The sequence below is a fragment of the Gobio gobio genome (genome assembly GCF_949357685.1).
Source record: "Gobio gobio genome assembly, chromosome: 22".
NCBI classification, from domain to species: Eukaryota; Metazoa; Chordata; class Actinopteri; order Cypriniformes; family Gobionidae; genus Gobio; species Gobio gobio.
The window spans coordinates 38,582,382-38,604,673 of NC_137118.1; the positions used below are offsets into that span (position 1 = coordinate 38,582,382).

Here is a 22,292-nt window from a genome sequence, read left to right on the forward strand (position 1 = left end):
ATTACCCGGAACAATTTGTCCCAGGAACTCTCTTTTTTTTTTCCCCAGACCTGCTGCTGTCTGCGTGCGTTTCCATCGCAGTCTAAAGTACCATGAAGATTAGTCCGGTGACGCAGGACTGCATGCGACTTTCCAGAGCCCACTGGATTTTGTCCTCCGCAAATACACTTAATAAAGCCTGAACCTTGGCGCCGGTCCATCGGTCGTATTTTTTAAACTCCATTGTTGATTTGAATAGCAAACAACTCTTCCTGCACGCACCACAACAGACTTTTAGGTTGAAATAAAATGCTGGGTGAGCTCAACCAATCAGCATGTTCAGCGTCCGAGTACTACCTCGCAAGCAGGGCCGTTTTGAGGGGAAAATATTTCCCCCCGGAACTTCATTTAGACCCCGGTTCCTGCGGTCAAAACACACCGAGTACCACCCCAAAGTCCCAAGTTCCGTGGGAAAGTTGAGTTAAGTTCCATTAGAAACGCGAGCAGCGACAGGCAGATACTTACGGATGAGACGGTGCATGTCCTGTGAGTAGCGGGAATTGTCTGGAATAGTGAAGTTGCCATCACAAATGGCCACCTGACTCTCACCGAAGGGCAATGTGAAGAAACAGAGTTTATAGAGCAGACAGCCCATCGCCTGAAAGAACAAAAAACCCATGTCATTGTACAGTATAGGAAAAATTACACTTGATTGGGGTCATAAGGTAATAAAAGCCTTGAATGAGGCCTAATTAAACCTTACATCTAACTTCTGTTCTTTTAAATCAAATTAGTCTAGTTTTTTTTTTTAAATCCACTTTCAGGCAATTAATATAGACCAGAATACTCTTATTGAATGTTTTTCAAAAAGGCCATATTCCACCATTCTGTGTAGCATTTGATTTATTTCCCTTTGTATTATTTGAAGGGATAGTTACTCCAAAAATGAGTTCTGTCTTCGTCTCATTTTCATGTTGTTCCAAATAAATAAGACTTTTGATCATCTTCATAACACAAACGAAGATATTTTGAATGAAGTCTGAGAGATCCAAAATGCTTTGGGTGAATAGACTTTCAATGGAGGGACAGAAATCTTTCAAATGTCATTAAAAATATCTTAATTTATCTTTGTCGTCGTGCTTGCGAAATCTAAAATGCTTCCATTCCTCTGACTTTTTAAGTGAAGGTGGTGTTAAAGGATTAGTTCACCCCAAAATGAAAATTTCCTGATAATTTAACATTCCATCTTTTTAACCTAAATTGTTCATCTTGTGAAGCTCTGCGAGGTGCTAAGGATGACGTAAATCACGTCAGGACGGTCACGCTAGATATAGGCAGAAGTACCGCCCCCATGAGTGAAGAGTAATACAAACGCCCTTTAGCAAAAAACACTCCATTTTCAACTTCAAAATTAGGGATATATCGTTTTTATAACTTTTTTTTTTTTTCTTTTTTAAAATGACCAATCGTTTTGCTAGATAAGACCCTATTCCTCATCTGGGATCACGCAGAGCCTCTGGAGCCCATCGAAGCGCTTTGAAACTGCATTTATTTGGACCTTCAGCATTTTGGTTGCAACTGAAAAGCATTATATGATGAAAAACCCTGGAATGTTTTCTTCAACATACTTAATTTCTTTTCGACTGAAGAAAGAAAGACATGAACATCTTGGATGGCATTGGGGTGAGCAAATTATCAGGAATTTTTTTTGGGGGGTGAACTAATCCTTAAACTTTGAGAACGCACCTGAATCAGCCATTTTAAGTAATTCATGAATGATGGGCTCTCTGTTGTAATTAGGCCTGTCGCGATTGGTCGATACAATCGACTGCGTCGACGCTGTTAATTAGTTGACGTCCATATTTTTAGTCGACTGGGTAAGTTGGGTACGATATGAAATTGTATTAGTACCGGTAAATGACAGCACTCTAATAAGAGCAGCATTTCTTAATTTGCGTCGATGTGTGACGATGGGTTTGAATGGTAAAAAATATGTAAACATGCACGTCTTGGCGAGTATTCGGGTAAACGCAGTCGGATATGTCTTTAGTGAACGTATACAGTTTGAATGAGAAATCTGGTTTTACAATGAATTTGGTCCGTGCAGCTCTTAAAGGGCCGGACCTAATATACTGTGTGAAGCAGGGCAGGGCAGGAACATGCCGGCCAAGTGAGTTTTTAGGGTTTTTTAACCCTAAAACAATGATAAAACAATGAATAGTAAGTTCTGTCATAATACTCAATTACTTTTACAGTTTTTTTGCCATGGTATCGATTCAGTATCGGTATTGAGGTATTTTAGTCTGGTATCATATCAAAGTCATAATTTTGGTGTCGTGATAACACTATTCTATATAAAAAGTATGTGCTGATATTTTTTTTTTTTTTGTTATGTTGGTTTACAAATTTGTACCTTTTTACTCTTTTAGTTTTACATTTTGTCAAGGGCTTGTTTACATTTATACTAGTGCTGTCAAACGATTAAAATATTTAATCGCGATTAATCGCATTAATGTCATAGTTAACTCACAATTAATCACAATTAATCGCACATTTTTATTTATTCTAAATGTCCCTTGATTTCTTTTTGTCCCATTATTTTTTCTTATTTTAATGCTCTTATCAACATAGAAAAGTGGATCGGCTTGCTTTGTTCAAATGTTTGTTTTATTGAAAACAACATTGGCATACTTTAGTGTTCGATTTCACACCAACATTCTCACTTGGAGCAAATAATCTCACACAATGTAACACTGCCCATCAATAAAAGGGTGAAACAAATACTTTGTTGCACAAACAGCCCCTTCAACAGCCCTTTCTAAGGGATCAAAACAGGGTGATACAAAATAAAATTACAAAGTGCACATGCAAGGTAAACTAGGACTCCGCCTATAGTGCAGTTAAACCAGGGGTCGCCAACTAGTGAACTCCGGTCCGAATCCGGACCGCGAGATGCGTCCATCCGGACCGCGAAGCCTTTTGACATAATGAAACAGTTAACGTTGCAATGCTCTCTGTTACTACGTTCAGACCCAGACGCGCGGTCAAGCATGCAGTGAAGAGGAGACTGATGGTGCGCTCACACCGGACGCGAATGACGCGACATGCACGCCGCTTAATCCGCGCCGCAGAATGTCTATTTGCGTCTTTGCATTGACTTAAATCACTCGCGCAAAACGCTTCATTCGCGTCTGGTGTGTAGGCTACGCACCATCAGAGCAGAAAGCAGCGCTCAAGACAAGCACTTTTAGTTGAAGACCCCTGAGTTAAACCATGGCTTAATACGTTTCTCATTTCGGCGTCTCACGCTTGCCATCCACGTCTACTCTTTTAATGGCCCAAACGAGTGCGGGCAGCCGCAGCGTGCCTGATGTTTTGTTTCCGGTCTAGCTACATCCGGAGTGGTGTTGTAGTTTTTCTAACGTTACTAGTTGTTGCAACAGCATGTGAAAAAACTACAAAGTTTGTTAGACCAAAAAGAACGTTAATCTCGCGATAAAAAAATTGACGCCGTTAAAATAGGTTTGCGTTAACGCCGTTAATAACGCGTTTAACTGACAGCACTAATTTATACTTTTTTTATAGTACACTACTGAAGGCCAACGTTGCAAGTTAAATTAAATGTTTTTAAGCAAAATTGTTGAAAATTATTGTGATAAATTAGTTGATAGATTAATCGATAAATTAGTCGATAGATTAATCGATACAGCCCTAGTTGTAATATCACGCAAGGCAAATAAGGGGGTGACATCTAGTGGATTAGACTAGTAATAAGATTAACGTTAATCTTATGTTAAATGTTTGCGGAACTAGATATGAAAAAAAAAAAAACGATTTGTGGCCTTTGCGAATCGACCAAATTTTTTTTCCCAGCCCTAAAAATAAGCATAGAATAAAGTTAATAAGAAAGCAAAACTGACCATGCTTATTTTTTAAATACACATTCTGGTGTTATTGCGAACATTTTGTAATCTCTTCTTGAATTAATTTCCTTTTCTGTTGACTACAATATAACCAATAACCAAATAACTATTTAGGCATTGATTTATCAAACTTGCCATTAGTCTGGTGAAAGATAGATTTGAAAAGCGTAAGAAAAGCCAATGACTTTAAAATATCGTCTGATTGGCTGTGATATTTTTGATGTATTTACTTACCCAGACATCTGCTTTAGTGGTGATGATTTTGCCGTTGTACAGGTTCACCATTTCAGGAGCGCGATAGGACAGGGTTGTGTACCTAAACAAAACAGACAATTTCATGAATGCTCCATTATAATTAGTGTTATTATTAAGGAATGCATGATATGTGTGTGACCATATTGGAAATGTCCAACATGAGTGTTTTTTTTATTTTTTTTTATTAAAAAAACACTCCACTATTTTCAGGCGCTGCGTAATATCATTTCGCCTGCTGCACCCATGGTACGGCAGCAAAGTTCCTTGATTATTACGCAGGAATGAGAGAAAAGTTCCTAGCCATATCGGCCTAGAAAAATCACAACTTTTCATTTTCCGTCGGTCTTAGTAAACCAAGTAACTACAGAAGAGTCAAGTTTTAAATAGGAAAAATATTGAAACTCTTTGGTCATTTTTTGAGCGAGATGCGAAGCTATGCTAAAAGTGCTACCACCAGACCCGGTTAAAGGGCGAGAATCGACGAGAATAGTTTTTGTGCGCAAAAAAAACCTAAATAACGACTTATATAGTGATGACCGATTTCAAAACACAGCCTCATGAAGCTTCGAAGCGTTATGAATCAGCGAGTCGAATCATGATTCGGATCGTGTGTCAAACTGCCAAACTGCTGAAATCACGTGACTTTGGCGATCCAAACCGCTGAATCGACTCACTGATTCATAACGCTTCGAAGCTTTATGATGCTGTGTTTTGAAATCGTCATAAGTCGTTATTTAGGTTTTTTTAGCGCACAAAAACTATTCTCTTCGATTCATAACATTGTTGTAGAACCACTGTAGTGAGATGGACTTTGTAACGACGTCTTTAGTACTTTTAAGGGTCTTGTGAGTGTAAAGTGCATTGTGCCAATGGAGGCCTTTCTGAGCCATCGGATTTCAACTAAAATATCTTAATTTGTGTTCCGAAGATGAACGGAGGTCTTACGGGTGTTGAACGACATGAGGGTAAGTAATTAATGACAGAATTTTCATTTTTGGGTGAACTAACCCTTTAAGCCCTTTACGGTAATTGTTTCTCATGCGGTCGTAAGATATTTTCATCATTTACAGGGGCTAGTCTGTGATTTTATTGCTGTCTGAATCCAGAATGTCAGTGTTTACCACTGTTTCACTGTTTATATCATTTTTGACCACTGCGGAGCACCGTATCGTTGGACTTTGCTGTAATTTGGATGCATTTCAAAGATCTAGCCTAGACTTTTATTACTGAAATGATGGAAAGTATTTACAAAAATAATATTTTATTACCGCTCAAAAGGGAAAGAAGAAAAGCGCGTAAATATTTTTTATTACGGCAGTAATACTTAAAAATAACCAGGCAGCATTATTTTTTACCTCATCCTCATGTAAATAAGAGGCTGTATTAACTTACTCCTTTCTACATTTTTAAAAACACATTTTTAAAGATAAAATACAAGACAGAAAAGCATTTTAACTATAATGCGTCTATATCTTCCTATTGTTTTAAACAGAAGATTTAAATGAGAATCAGAATAGAATTTTCCTATTATTAAATTATGATTTTATTCTTATTATTATAAGTATATGACATTTTATTTACAGCAGGCAATCAGGCGACTGACCACGTGAGCATAGCGTTCCCGGGTTCGTAGGATCACAATACTCGCTCCTCCACCGTGAATAAATCGCCATCCGAATGCACAAGTTTTATAACTGTGGTGGCATGCAAATTTATTTTTTACAGACGTCCACATGAGAAACAATTACCGCCCGAATAGGGCTTTTGATTATTATTCAATCACAATGGTTATTAGGCTTGCTGCAATAGTCTGTGTTGCCGGTGTTCAGACACGACACCGGTTGCATCACTTGCCCACCGTTGCACTGCCGTCATTTTGATTTTTATAGTAATATAATCATTAAGTTCAGTTATAGAACAGACGCTACAATTAAAAACTGAACATGTCTGCTCAATACAGTGTGAGCCGAACGAGAGTCGCAGCAGGAGTCAGATTTCATTAATCACGAGAGCGAAGAGCTGACAGACTATGGCAAGCCGTATTGACTTTTATTCATTCACAAGATTTGAATTCTTGATATCAACAATTACATTTTCACTAGTGAAATGTCACCAAAGCCAGCCATTCAAATTCAATTGTTGATATCAATTATTGAGAAATTGATTTCTTTATTTTTGCAATTAGTATTCTCCACACTGAAAAATCCTTATATGTTTATTGAACTATGTGTGGAAAATATAGGACAAATCGCGTCACGTATTTATTTGATACAGGACACATCATTTTGCCTGTAAATACAGGACAATTCCGTATTTCACAGGACGGGTGGCGACCCTATAGTTCACCCAAAGATGAAAATCAAGTACTCGCCCTCATGTTGTTCCAAACCTGTACGAATTTCTTTCTGCTGAACACAAAGGAAGATATTTTGACAAATGTCGGTAACCAAACAGTTAATGGGCCCCATTGATTCCCCTATTATGGAAGTCAATGAGACCCATTAACTGTTTGTTTACCCATATTCTTAAAATATCTCCCTTTGTGTTCAGAAGAAAGAAATTCATACAGGTTTGGAACAACATGATTTAACTCTTTAATGAACTTGCAGACCATCAATACAACAATTTCCAACAATATGCACATCCATTCCACATAATCAATAGCCTCCTGGAATCCGTGAGTTCTGCACATTAGTAAGAAATCGATTAAAACTGTTTATTTTACAAGTAAACCTCCTCAGCGGATTACCACTGGTTATAAAACAAATTGAATTTTTTTACAGAAATGGGCTGATTGGAGAGAATTACTTTTTAATTTCGTCCTCCACCACAGTCACTCCTTCACTCTGGGGGTTCTGGAACTTCATGGTGGCGCTGCCAAAATCACACAGAACATAGTGTCCTCTGTCATGAAGCAGGATGTTTTCCACCTGCAAAGAGTCATACACAAATTACACTCCAGTACAACAACACATCTTCAACTAATGAAATAATGTTTGGGAAAAAAAAACAATGAGTAGGCTTCTTGATTAAGTGGTCACTCTGAAGGGGGTTTACCAAGGTAACAGTCAGTCACAAATGGCTGTTAACTGTGACTCATTTAATCAATGGCCCAAACTGAAAGACTCTCTCACACAATTTCCTTTTCTTGGAAAAAAAGTGCTGCTCATAAGAAAAGTAGAAAAGGAGGGAGAGGAGCAGAAAAAGCAAAGCAGATAATAAAGGAACCTTGAGGTCTCGGTGGATTATGGGAGTTTTGTACTGGTGCAGACGTGCCACAGCCTCACACGTGTCACAGAAGATCTGGAGCGCTTCCTGTTCGCTGAAGCCCGTCTGCAAACGCTGATTCATCAGGTTCACCACCTGACCACCTGCACGCAAACAAATGTAGAGATGTTAAACGCTGCTATACTTCAGTAACTAGTTAACACTAATGCCACATTGAGGGAATTTCAAAGAAATCTTAAAGGGATAGTTCACCCAAAAACGAAAAATCGGTCATCGTTTACTCACCCTCATGTTGTTCTAAACCTGGGTAAGTTTCTTTCTTCTGTTGAACACAAAAGAAGAGATATTTTCAAGAATGTTGGTAACCAGTTGATGGGCCGCATTAACTTCCATAGTATTTTTCCACTACTATGAAAGTCAATGGCTACCGTTTACGGTTTACCAACATTCTTTAAAATATCTTCTTTTGTGTTCAATAGAAGAATAAAACGCGTACAGGTTGGAACAACATGAGGGTAAATGACAGAATTTAAATTTTTGGGTGAACTATCCCTTTAAGGCAAGACAGTACAGGTTTTTTCAAGCACTGGTCAATTTTGAGGTATAACTAATATTGGTTGGTATTCGAATTTTGGGATGCATATAATAGTTGTTGTTTTTCTCGCAAACCCGGCATCCCCCTTGAAACAGTTCTCATTCGCGCTTGTATTGTATTTCGCCAGGTTTTATAGTGTAAACATATTACATTTTTGTTTTTTTACAATTATCTTATATCTTAGCCGTTTTAATATGATGGACAGTTGAATAGGAACCCAGCCTCTTTATACTTAATAAATATATTTGCTGCTTCTTAGCGTTCCCTGCAACGGAGTATTCTCTGTCTAGAGCGCACAACTGCATGAGCTTATGCCTGAGCTTGCATTTTGGGTTAAGCTGTTGGTTTGACATTGTGGAAAATAGAATAATAGAATCAAAATGTATTAGCCTTTTTACCCGTCAGGGATGTGACGGTGAGTGACACAACAACAAAACAGTACAATGACAAACTCACTTAAATAGGCGCTTTTACATTTTGCATTGAAACCAAATCTTCCGCGATCATCTTGTCATTCAGCTCCTCACTCTCGTGCTGCTGGTCTGTGCTCACGCTGCATGTTCAGTTTTTAATTGTAGTTAATCTATTCTTTAACTGAACTAAATGATTTTTACTAGCCTAGAAATCTAGACGCACCCTAGCAGCAGCAAATGTAATTTGCAGCCAGGGTAGTCTAGCAACTCGCTGTTGGCTAAAGGCCCGGGTATACTTCGGCCGTCCGCGTTCGTGCACCGCCCGCATGACGTAATTTTCGTCACTCGGAGGGCTCGCGGCCGGCCGCACACCCCGTCCGCGCGCAGCCCAAATTTTGTGACCGCGCGGAAGGTCCGCGTGCAACAGCGCATGCGCCAGCAGTACAGAAGAGTCCACTAGGTGGCAATAAACACAGTATTGAGCACAGTGTTCAGCCGTCGAAGAAGAGTGTGCAAAGACCGGTTTAAAAACAACACACTTGGAAAAAAAAGAGAGAATTTTTGATTCTTCAGTGTTTCTTCCAAACTATGTAGCAATGGTGGATGCACTACAGTTCTTCTCCGATCATGCCCAGCGAATGTCCCGTTGATGACAGGACTCAGTGCTGCCCTCCGATGTCTGGTGGAGCATAGACACTTTTTTACTGCGCATGTGTCGAACGCGATCCTCCGCGCGCATCCGTTGTGTAGTATACTTTGAAAGACGCGCGGACAGGGCTGCGCGCGTGACGCGTCCGGGCGCGGTAAGTGAAGTATACCCGGGCCTTTACGAGCTGGAAAAACCAAACTCTGGTCAGGCCAATCAAATAGTGTATAGAGTCTGTGGGCGGGCTTAACATAATGACGGCAGAGTTGCAGCGGTTCCGTGTGCTACTTGTAAACAAAGAAGCTGGCAAACAGCGGCCTTTCGAATCGGCTTTGGCCGCGACTCTGGAAGACTTGGAGTTAAGTTTTTGTTTGAGAAAATAACAAAGAACGGCACTGAAGTCATTCTTAAAAAAGCAAGATGTGTTCGGAGTTTTGCCGACCGGATATGGAGAAAGTTTAATCTATCTAGCTCCGCTTCACCTTCTTCGTTGCTCTGGTTGGTTGTAGCGCTTTCCTATTGCGTGCAGAGGGAATTTGAAAGACAACCATTTATCCCACTCCTCAGATTGAGCCCTGCCAATGGTGAGTTCCCAGACCCAACATCTTGATGTGGGTCTGGCTTGTCAGGCTAAATTTTTACTACTATAATTAGAGATGCACCGATTGATCGGCCAGGGATCGGAATTGGACGATTTTCTGCATGATTGGCCGATCAGTCTCACGTGTCTCCGATTTTGAGGCGATCCGTCTACATGCGGCTGTGAGCACCAGCCCGGCCACGATGTTGACGTCACAGCCACGCTCGCGTTAACAGCCGCATGCAAACATGTCGTTGCCATGGAAGTTTTTTACTGTGAGCGAAGAAGACACTAATTATGCCATTTGTAAAACTTGTAAGGTTAAAATAAACAGCGGGGGAACCACCAGGACAGCGCACAACACGACAAACCAAATTAGACACTTAAAACTCCATCACCCCGTGGAACTGCCCAGTTTGAAGAAGGTAGTAAAGGCAAAACGGCTAAAGCTAGCCAGAGCTCAGCAGCCTCTCCTATCTCTCCTTAGTATAAGCAACGAAAAGACCAAAGCAATTACAAAGAAAACTATGGAATTCATGGTGCTGGATGACCGCCCGAACGCATAAACCGTCACTTCATGAGAATTTACCGTTTCATTTGAGGAAACTGTGAACACAGACACTCAAAGCTCTTCATGGCAACCCGTCAAAATAAAAGTTTGGTTTAAAAAAAAAAATGAAATTAACAGAACTATATTAGGCTACTGTTGTAGCCTAAAGTAGATTTAGCTATGTCTCTATGTAATAATACGTCTCTACTAATAATAATAATTATGCCTAGATGGTTGATTATTTTTCATTTTATCTTTTTTTATAAACAATGTTTACTTTTAAACAGCATACAGCCTTTCAATATTTATGTATTTACTCATGATGATTATCATAAATAATACACTTAATAGATTTAATTAAAAAAAATGCAAATGGTTAAATAACAATTATATAAAAAAAACATTTAGCTGTACTGAAATTGGTACAGAGTACCGTAAAAGTTATGGTATTGTAACGACTACTGTAATTTTGGTACCGTGACATCCCTAGCTGGCAACATTTATTACCCAATTACGGAACTATTATTTCGAGGAGTACTGTACACTTCAGGTTTGTTCATTCATAGGATCTTTTGACTTTTGTAAGACTAGTAAAAAAAGAGAAAGGGGTCAATTTATAACGCTTTCCCTGAGCATATAAGCCCTGAGGCGTGCCGCTGAGGCGTGCCGCTTCTCGAGATTCCTGCCTTTACTAGAGAGAAGAATATGTTCAGCCCTCTCCCTCCGAAGCTTTGAATATCTTGGTGTTGATTACTACCGAAGCTTCGAATCTCAAAAAAATGGTATTCGGACCAGCCCTAAACTAGTGTAAAGAAAACATTTAAAATGCATGATTAAGTGTTTATTTTATTACACTACAATTGTGTGTCTGTAAATCTCAATTAAAATACATTTCTTTAAAGTAGGGGTGGGCGATACAGCCTCAAAATTATATCATGATATTTCAAGAATATTTGCGATAACGATATTTATGACGATATAGAAAAAAAAATATATGGAACAAAGTTTTATTGGTTATTGCAGCTGGTAGGCAGCAGCATTTAGTGCAAACAAAACCATAACATAACATTTGAGTTTAACAAAAACTAGTGTAATTTATGCCATGGTCTGTCTGAATATTTAATTCTGATTGGCTGGAAGGTTTGCAATAAAATCGTTTAATGCACAGGTAGTTCCAAGTCAGATGAATCGTTCTATATTAATGCGCTGTTTTCATTTCAGGTATGTTTACACGGAGCACTGTAATCGGTTTAAAAGTCAGAAAGTCCGAATGAAAATGCTGCATATAAATACTGCTTTCATAAGGATACACACATTTGTCTGAAGTGTTAAACTTTTTATTTTGTAACAAGTTATGAAGATAATTTTGCAATAATGACACAGACATAGCCTGGCTACACCATCTCATCTGACAGCGTTTTTTCCCCCAGGTACTTTCTACTTCAACTGCACCTGACAGAAGAATTTATTTTTCTGAGGTGTTTCTGAGGTGTTAGATATTTAATCCTATTTTAGGAGTTTGAAAAACTTAAGTGATCATTCACCATTTAAAAGGATACAAATTTATTATGAAAACCCCATTTCTAGAGCTTTTCCGAGAAAAACTTTAAGATTTCTGGCCTAGAAGCAGAGGTTTAATGGACGACTAAAAGAAAGAGAAATCTATTGAACCAAGCGAATTCAGACTTGGTTCCCAATGGGGATCAATTTGAGAGAATAAAGATTGGGGGTTAACATCTACAATAGAATGTAGAAGGGGTCTTCATCCATCCCCCCCCCCCCCCCCCCCCCAAATCATTAAAAAATATTGTGTTAAAGAAAAGCATGAGTTTGGTTTACACTATTATTTAAGACCAGTTATCATACAAAACATACCTTTAAAGGATTCATTAAGTCAGGGGTTTTCAAACTCCTCCAGAAGGTTCTAAGGGGTCCCCAGAACATTTCAGAAAATAAAAAGACAAAGCAAAAATGGATAAAGTCTACCGAACATTTCTAAATGTTTCTCTTCTTTCTTGCCATATACATACTTTCCAGAATTGTATATATTTGCTTTGTATCTTTCTATAGTTCCCTTGGTTGTAAGGCAGTATTCTTAAAGCAGTACATAGCCTAAATTTATTGTGAAAGATGCTTATACAAATCATTTTTAAGGTTTATACATCCAACATTAAGTATAACCAATTTAAGTTTGGAAACAATATGTTGTATTTATAATGTCACACTACTATTTATCTAAAAGTTAAAATGTTTTTTTTTCCCATGCATAAAAAATATAAAGATGGATTTTAGGAAGGGGATCCCTCATAAAAGTTTCATCATATTTGGGGGTCCTTGGCATCATAAAGTTTGAAAAACCCTGCATTAATTCACAGTTCTTGATTTGTTTTTTTGTTTAGTTTTTTACTATAACCAGGACACTATTTGAAGCGTTGCGATTGAGAGGCTATTCCCGGAGGTTCTTGAGGAGAATTAAAGCAGAGACACTACATGAAATTAGAATGAAAAATCCATGGTCCAAATCTAAACAATTAATTATCAATGCCTCCCTAGAAGTCACATACATGAACACAAGAACCCACATGTTGGCCCTTTAATCCATCTGTAAGCACTTCAGAAGTCCATCGGAAAGCAATTATGTCAATTTGCTTTCATTTGACTCCCTAGTGAACGTGTTCAATCGCAATCAATATCTCGCATATGTCAGTATCACAATGGAAGCTCACTGTGAAAACCGCATTCAAAAAATCCAATTGGTTGGCCTTTCGTGAAGACTCAAAAGAAAGAAACAAGCTCTTTTGGAATAATGAAAGAATCAATAATCTTTTCTGGGCTTTACAACATTCTGAGGAATAACTTAAGCAATAAAGACACAGGGAAACCCTTTCAGATGAAGACACTGGAAAATGTTTTTCCAGTAATGAGGTTTAGTCTTTTGTGTAGGTGCTGTTAGATGACATTCCAGCCATAATTCAAATAAAGAATAGCTTTCTCAAGATACACGAAGTTTAGGATATAAGGTCATGTCAGGCTGTGATGGAGTTCTGAAATCTATCTAAATAGCGCCTCCAGGTGGATGAATTGTATACACAGCACACACACCACGAGGAGATACTGTATGCAAGGCCCTGTTTACACCAGGTATTAAGATCTGTTTTGGTCGATTGGATCACCAGTAGATGAGGGAGACACATTCCAGTTTACACCTAGCATTTTAATCCGTCTTTTTTGTCCACTTTCAACCCCTTCTGTCCTGATTTCTTTAAGGGGAGGGCGGGTAACAGAATGGGGGGTTTTTTTCAGATCTTTCAATCTAATGGACAAAATAAGCTCACACAATTTACATATGAATGCGCCCGGAGACAACGGAAAACAGCAGCTTTCGTTTCTGCTCTGATAGTCGCAAAACCGAGCCAAACACTGAGTGCATGTAAGAAATCGGGAATGGTGAGAGAACATTGCACTACCGGCAAAGTTTAAATCCCGTCTGGTTAGCGCACTTCCCATAATGTTTATGCATTAGGTCAGTAGGCGGTCTTTTGTGGCTGTTCGAACACATTTGAGTAGGAGCGTTTACACTACGAAAGCAATCCGGTCGAATGCGTTTTCGACTCCCTCTGGAAATGGTCAAAAGTGGACAAGCTGAAAATGTTTTAGACCCCGTTTACACCTGTATTTAGCGTTGTCCACTTATGATCCGATCGACCAAAGCGCATCTTACAGTTTTTCTCGATTGCTAAGACACATTTCTTGAAAGCTGCTCTCCTTTTCTCTAAATTGTGAACACAAAACCCAATTTTCAAGCTACATTCACAAAACCTCAGACTCTTCTTGCAAAACCAAACTTTCACCTCAAAACAGTTCAATCTGTGCTCAAAACTGAACTATGTTGTCAAATCGTGCCCCGAGTCAATCAAAATAAAAAACACTACTGAACAGTCACTAAACACTACGTAGAAAAATAGAAAACACAATGCTCAGGACATGAAGCTGGAGAAATAAATGTTTATTGTTCACTGTAGGCTAAATGCATGTTGCAAAACAAAAACAAAAAAAACTGCATTTAGCACTTGGACAAAAATCAAAACATAATTCTTATGCGTTTTCCACTGTACAGTAAGCCCATGTAAAAATAAAGTACAAAAATATACATGGAATACTAGGCCTACAAACAGTTAGACCAACCCTCCATTTCAATACTACAGTATATTGGTACAGTGATGTACTGAAACATATTTACTTACAGTATACTGTGGTACAGTATATAGTATGTCATACAGTAATTGCTGTCAACATTTACATACTGTACTATAATGTCAAAAAAAGGTAATTACCTGTTCTCTTCTCTAAATCTTCGGATTATGGTGGACACAGTGAATCTACTGATGTTTGGATGTACCCTTTGTCCAGCCTCCCTCATGCTCATACCATGGACAAGAACATGGTCAATCACAGTAGCTCTGATTTCATCAGATATTACTGTTCTTTGTCTTTGCTGACCACCTTGACCACCTCGACCACCTTGACCACCTCAACCACCTCGACCACCTCGACCACCTCTCACACGGACTCTTCCTCTCAGATTTCTATCCATTGTAAGACCTCACAAACCAGTGCTCTCTGAACTGGCTTATATGTTCCCTCACATCATTAGTCACAAGTGTGATCAATTTTGAGTTGTTGTGTTCAACTGGTGACACCTGTGCTTTCATTGTGTTTGACTTTTGTCACTTGTGCTCACCATTCTGCAGCACAGGTGCATCACAATGAAAATGTGTTGACAAGTTGTGTCTAAACAGGTGAAAAGTGCTTATGGTTTTGCCAAAAGAGTGATTGATTCAATCAGTGGGTTCAGGCAACTGAGTATTTGGTTCAAACAATAGGGTTTAGTGTTTTAGCAATTGAGAAAAACTGTATTGTATGACATACTATAAACTGTACCACAGTATACTGTAAGTAAATATATGTTTCTGTACATCACTGTACCAATATACTGTAGAATTGTATTGGAGGGTTGGTCTAACTGTTCGTAGGCCAAGTATTCCATGTATATTTTTGTACTTTATTTTCACATGGGCTTACTGTACACAAGTGGCAAATGCATAAGATTTCTGTTTTGTCTTTTTGTACAAGTGCTAAATGAACAGGTTTTTTTTTGTTTTGCAACATGCATTTAGCCTACAGTGAACAATAAACATTTATTTCTCCAGCTTCATGTCCTGAGCATTGTGTTTTCTATTTTTCTACGTAGTGTTTGGTGACTGTTCAGTAGTGTTTTTTATTTTGATTGACGCGGGGCACGATTTGACAACATAGTTCAGTTTTGAGCACAGATTGAACTGTTTTGAGGTGAAAGTTTGGTTTTGAAAGAAGAGTCTGAGGTTTTGTGAATGTAGCTTGAAAATTGGGTTTTGTGTTCACAGTTTAGAGAAAAGGAGAGCAGCTTTCAAGAAATGTGTCTTAGCAATCGAGAAAAACTGTAAAAGCCAGGTGTAATACAAATATCTGTAATACAAATACAGATATGCACTGGATCTTTTGCCAACTCTTTTTCGCTAATAATATGCTATTATTATACAGTTATGGGCAGCTTTTCCCTCTAAAAGCAATCAGTAGCAGAAGCAGCAGGCGGCAGTGGTTTGAGTGAGACAATTACACGCTATTATCAAGTCCGTCCATGGCCATGTTCCCCCCATCCGGCACCGGGCCTGGTTTTGTGTGTTTTGTGTGTTTTGTGTGTTTTTCACGGCATTCACGCTGAAAACCAATGCTGCCTCTCAGTCTTTTTGCCACTCAGTGTGCATAGCCGGCGCAGTCACTCCAGCCAACGGTGACGTAGGGCTGGACAATAATTCAATATCACTATATAAATCACAATATTTTTTTTTTTTCCAATAACATTTCCGATATTTCAATATACATTACAGCATTTCTCACTGACTGACGTTAGGGCTGTCAATAGATTCATAATTTTAATAGCGATTAATCACACGCTTATTGTGAAATTAAAGGGTTAGTTCACCCAAAAATGAAAATTCTGTCATTAATTACTCACCCTCACGTCGTTCGAGACCCGTAAGACCTCCGTTCATATTCGGAACACAAATGAAGATATTTTTGTTGAAAGCTGATGGCTGAGAAAGGCCTCCATTGGCATTCAGTACACTTATACTCCCAAGACGGATAAAAGGCACTCAAAACATCGTTACAAAGTCCATCTCACCACAGTGACTCTACAATAATCTTACTATGCGACGACAATAGTTTTTGTGCGCAAAAAAAATCTAAATAACACCTTTTTCCAACTTGTTACTGCCTTCCGTGTGTGCCTCCACGACGCATGCGCGAGAATATGACGCAGATCTGGCGTTCGGACAGATGACCCAGAAGTGATTTGTTTACAATCAGAGGAAGACGCGCGTATCTCAGCTGTTGGATTCTACATTGATCGTGCTTTAGGTCTCGGCGTAGTGCTCAAAATGGGGTTAGAGTGTGCATTTCATGGAATCCCGAGCCCCGGCGTCACGTCATATTCTCGCGCATGCGTCGTGGAGGCACACGCGGAAGGCAATAACAAGCTGGATAAAGGTGTTCTTTTGATTTTTTTTTGCGCACAAAAACTATTGTCGTCGCATCGTAAGATTATTGTAGAGTCACTGTGGTGAGATGGACTTTGTAATGACCTTTTAACGCCGCATTCACACGGGGCATCGGCGTCAACGCTTCTCGTTTACTTTGAATGGGTGACGTCATGCGTTGCCGAACTGAATTGTGGGTTCCGTCGCGGCGCTTCACTCGCGTTGCAAGCGGCAAAAGTTGAAGATTTCTCAACTTTTCAAGCGCCAACGCAGGCGTCATCCAATCAGATCACCCTATGCAAATATCCTAGAGCAGACGCTAGCCAATTGCGTTCGTTTAAAACACCGGTGAATGAAGAGTGAATGAAGAGTAAAGAACGATCTAAAATGGAGGAAAAGCTAATAATTGCGGTGGATAATCACCCGGTCCTTTACTACCAATCATTATTTACATACCGGGACACAAACTGGAGAGACCAGGCCTGGAAGGAGGTGGCAGAGACGGTTGGAGAATCTGGAATGTATCATGCTTGTATTCCGTCCGTGTACTCTGTTTATCATTGAATGACAGCAGCATATCATATCATGTGTGGCTCAAATAGGCGCTATCCCCCAGCCAAATGAGGAATCAAATATTAAAGTGATCAGTTTTCATACACAAAATAGTCTCACAGACTAGCTGTCAAAAAAGGCGCTTTTTTTGTGTTGTGTTGTGGTCCAAGCGGCAAGTAATGTGATTAGCTGTTGTCACTATGACGGTCGCGTCAGGCACCAAGCTTCAGCCACGCCCTCCATCAAGCGTTGACGCCGACGCCCCGTGTGAATGCGGCGTAAGTGCCTTTTATCGGTCTTGGGAGTATAAGTGTACTGAATGCCAATGGAGGCCTATCTGAAGCCTTTCTCAGCCATCAGCTTTCAACAAAAATATCTTCATTTGTGTTCCGAATATGAACGGAGGTCTTACGGGTCTCGAACGACATAAGGGTGAGTAATTAATGACAGAATTTTCATTTTTGGGTGAACTAACCCTTTAAGCATACACCATTTAGCTTATTAAACAAATTCATTTTGTCATAATTTGCTATATCCAAAGTAAACTACTTAAGAAACCAGGGGCTTATCCACTTAATTTTGATCATTTTCGCCCAATTTCGAATTTCTCTCTAAGGTAGTGGAAAAGTAGCCAGACGTCGTCATACTCAATTCTAGTCAGAATATGAGTCTGATACTGCTCCGTTGGGCTGTGATTATGGGGCGTGTTTCAACCGAACCAGGAAAGACCTCAATTGGATAGACCTACAACCAATCAGAGCAACGGAGCGACGCATAACGTTAGTTATCAAATGTCAACAGAACTCAACTGCACTGTGTTGCCATGTCCGCGGGTTGAAGCGACCCCAATTATGTGATATACAGACCCAGGAATGCGATTTTTAGCTGCCAGCCATGCCAAAATAACACATATTTTACCCCCCAAATGCCTTTTTTCCCGGAGAACCCCCCCTGGAAAACTATCGGGCTTGTTTTTAGCTAGTTTTGAGGAACGTTAGCAATTGGGCGGGTTTTGTTGTAAAAACTTGGCAACCCTGTAACCTGCACGCACGCTGGAATAATGCTGCCTTCACGTGCTCTCGGAATTATCGTAAATACGAGTTTCCTGGGTAAACATTGCACATGAACGCCCTCACATTTTGAAACTTGAATGCAATGCGCTCGTAATCACGACTTCAGAAGTCAGAATCATCACATTTCCGATAGCACGTGAAGGCAGCATAAGTAGCCTAACGTTAGAAGAAAAATATGAGTGTAAACGATCTTTGCCGGTTTTGTAAAAAAAAGGATACACAGAGTTTACTTACCAACACGATCATCATTTCTGAGAGAAATAGTAAAGGTGAATGCATATAGGAACAAGTTCTCCGTTTAGGATTAGAACAAACTCAACCCAAGCGCCTTTGATGACGTAGATAATTACGTTACTGTTTATCATCTGTCCATCATCGTCTAAAGCCGCCCTGACAATTTCATTGGTCCGAACAGTTTCTGTTCGGGCATAATTACTTCTCTACCGATCAAGTCCAGACCGAACTGCCCGAGTAAAAATGTTGTGGACGGGGCTAAGTTCGGCTGGCATCCAGGCTAGTGGAAAAGTGTATTTCAATACAAATTCAAGAACATCTTTCTAATAATAATTTATATGAACAATTTCAATCTGGTTTTCGTCCTCATCATAGCACTGAGACTGCTCTTGTCAGCATAACCAACATAACCTATGGAAATCCCTTCCCCTTGATGTTCGCAATAGCGATTGTTAATTGACTTTTAAAACGCGTCTTAAAACATATCTTTTTATACAGGCTTATTTATAACATGTTTTATTGAGTCTTGACTGCACTTTATCTGTATATGCGGAGTGATCGTGTTGTGTTGTGTATTGATCTGTATTTGCTTGTGAGGTGACCTTGGGTGTTGTGAAAGGCGCCATTAAATAAAATGCATTATTAGTGGTGCTTGCCTGTAAAGGCGAAGCACACTATTACTATTCTGTGGGCTTATTATTATTATACATTATAAATTATTCTTCCGTAGAAATTTCGGCACGCTACTCCTCCCGCACCGTTTGTCACAGACCCATGAATAAGATGTCAAATCGACCGGCTTATTCAGGAATGGTGTGCTATGACTGTTCTAAGGGATCGGGGGTACGGTGTTCGCCCCAGGGGCCAAAAAGTAGCCCAAAAAATCCCATGCGCTTAACATTGCGACGAACTTTGACAAGTCATAGCTCCGAGCGAGGATTTCGTAGAAACTCGTGTGTCGCCACATTTGAAGAAGCTGACAGGCCCTGTAAGATGACACATCGCAATGGGGTATAAGTTGTACCCCTGGGGCGCTAGAGCTCCCCAAATTTCCTCAAATTTTCCCATTGACTTATAATGGGAGGGACGTCCCATTAAACGCATGTGTTTCTCTTACTATGGGAAATTGCATAGGGATTTTGTATTGACCACAGCTCTGGCTCACAGTGTCTCAGAGACAAGGGAGTGGGCTCAATTTACTCAGACAGCCAATCACTATCTCAGGATCACTGTGAACCTATCAAGCCACGCCCTAGCAACCATTTAGAGCTCCCTAGCAACTGTTCCCATAGACTTCCATTGAAAGAGATCAAAGGGATATCTTTTGATAGAAGTGTCATAGAAACATGAGGGTGGGTTTGTTTGACTCGGGGCATCAACAGAAAAGCAGAATCGTGTTAAAGAGTTAGAATGGAATTTCCTCTTACCAGGGTTACAGGTGCTTGTGGATGTTCAGTGTGATTGTGATAAACTCCTGATTTCTAAGATCCTCTAACTGTGTGGCAAAAATTACAATAATGACACAGCTTCACGTACTTCTGTCATTTATTTGCGTTATTTATTTGCGTTATTGCGGACTTTACATTAATCACATGTGTTAACATGTTGACGTATTATATATATATATATATATATATATGGGCAGTATGTGTGTAATTGTAATTATTATGGATATATAAATACACACACATTAATGTATATATTTAAGAAATATTTGCATCTATATAGTGCATATACATTTATATAATTTATATGATGTATAAATATTTCATATAGAAATATAAAAAACATTTTGTAAATATATACATGCATGTGTGCGTAAGGAAATATATTGTAGTATAAATTTTGGCCATATCGTCCAGCCCTATGGTGACATCACGTGCCTACCCTATACAGGTGGAAGTCGTCTAGTTACCTAATCTCTAGTCAAGTTTACTCTTTGCCAAGCGTATGTTTGTTTTTCCACACAGAGCACAAGGCGGCTGTGTGCAGAGGCATTATGTGGCTGAAAGGCAGACTTACCTCTGCAGAAGTCCATGAGGATAAACACCTCCCACACGTCTCCACCGCCTACAGCTGTGATGCTGGAGTCCAGGAACCCAACTATGTTCTTGTGACCGGTGAGATCCCGCTGGAACACAAGCCACAAAGAACAGAAATTGTATGAATGAATGAATGAATAAGACAAAATGCTCAGTGGTTAATCACAAAAAGCTAAGTATTTTAAATACTATTGAATTAAATATTGTATGGTACCTACCATTCAAAAGTTTGGGGTCGATAAGACTTTTTTTCAAAGGCTCACCAAGACTGCATTTATTTGATCATAAATACCGTAAGAATAGTCCTATTGTGAAATATTTCTACAATTTAAAAAAAAAGACCTAAATGTAATTTATTTATGTGATGCAAAGTTGAATTTTCAGCATCATTACTCCAGTCTTCAGTGTCAAATGATCCTTCAGAAATCATGCTAATACTGATTTGGTTCCACAAATATTCTTGTGGAATACATTTTTTCCCCAAGATTCTTTTATGAATGAAAACTTCAAAAGAACAGCATTTACTTGTTTAGAAATCGTTTGAAACATTATACATGTCTTTCCCATCACTTTTGATCAATTTAAAGGGTCACTTCAGTGATTTAGCATTAAGCTTTATATCAGTATAAACCCTGTAGTATATTTGAATTATGGTACTTTCCCCCCTCATATCCCCCTGAGACGAGAGAATTATGCAGTTTATTTCTGGAAAAAATTCTCAGATGATGCAAATATCGCCATTTTGCGTCAGAGGATTTTTTGGCCAGAGCCTAAAAACTACAGCCAGTAGTGTTGTAATGTTTTCAACCCGCCCACAGGGGAGGGATCTCACTCACAGAATGTAAATGCGCTCGGCCTCGGGTATTCATAACAGAGCGGAGTGAGTGTTTCAACTTTTTAATGAATTCCTATGAAAGTTTAGCTTCCATATGCGATCAGAAAACGCGCCAGACTAGACGCGCGCTGAGAATGACAGCCGCGCTTACCTCAGCTCTGCTCAGCGCTTACTTCCCTCTCGTGATGAATGAAATCTGACTCCTGCTGCATTTGTCCTGTGACTTTCGTTCGACTCACTCACACTTTATTGAAAACTCCACTCACTGGCAATATTTGAAAAATGCTGGAAAAGTGGGCCGAGCTCAGCAGAGACAGAGGGGACGAACGGAGGGCGAGGCTGAGTGACGGATTGATTGACAGCCGTCTTAACTCCCGATGATGCTAGCGAAGCAGCAGCACAAGAGAGAATGGAACCATTGACCTAATCTATGAACAGTCAAATCCTTATACTGAATGACGGGTACTAACAACTGCATTATTTAACTGTATTTTCTTCATTAGAATGTTGATAGCAAGTGTGAAGCAAGTTTTATTCATAATGTTTCAGCTTCATGTAACATGAGAGTTCATACTGGAGTGAAGCCGTTCTAATCATGTGATTGGGGAAAATATTTCTTAGGGCGTGGTGAGCTCGTGCCAGGGGCGCGGATAGTGAGCCTTTGGAAGAACCAACATATCACGATGACCTACAACGTCCAATAGGAAAATTCAACTGCAGTAGCCACCATTCAACCTTAAGAGGGCAGCACTCAGACATTTTTACACCATATATTGTGGAATTAAAACACTTTATACCCAAATGTCAAA

General features: G+C 39.4%; 1 protein-coding gene across 2 annotated transcripts in view; it reads right to left on the reverse strand.

Moving 5' to 3' along the window:
• The window catches only part of aak1b (AP2 associated kinase 1b), a 67,180-nt gene that overhangs the window by 34,921 nt on the left and 9,967 nt on the right, over positions 1-22,292 (reverse strand). For both annotated transcript variants that reach the window (XM_079804286.1, XM_079804287.1), the window contains exons 3-7: positions 20,629-20,737; positions 7,386-7,528; positions 6,966-7,087; positions 4,137-4,218; positions 505-637 (exon numbers count right to left, since the gene is read on the reverse strand). In XM_079804286.1, the coding sequence (XP_079660412.1) occupies positions 505-637; positions 4,137-4,218; positions 6,966-7,087; positions 7,386-7,528; positions 20,629-20,737 (589 nt within the window). The remainder of the gene's footprint in view (positions 1-504; positions 638-4,136; positions 4,219-6,965; positions 7,088-7,385; positions 7,529-20,628; positions 20,738-22,292) is intronic.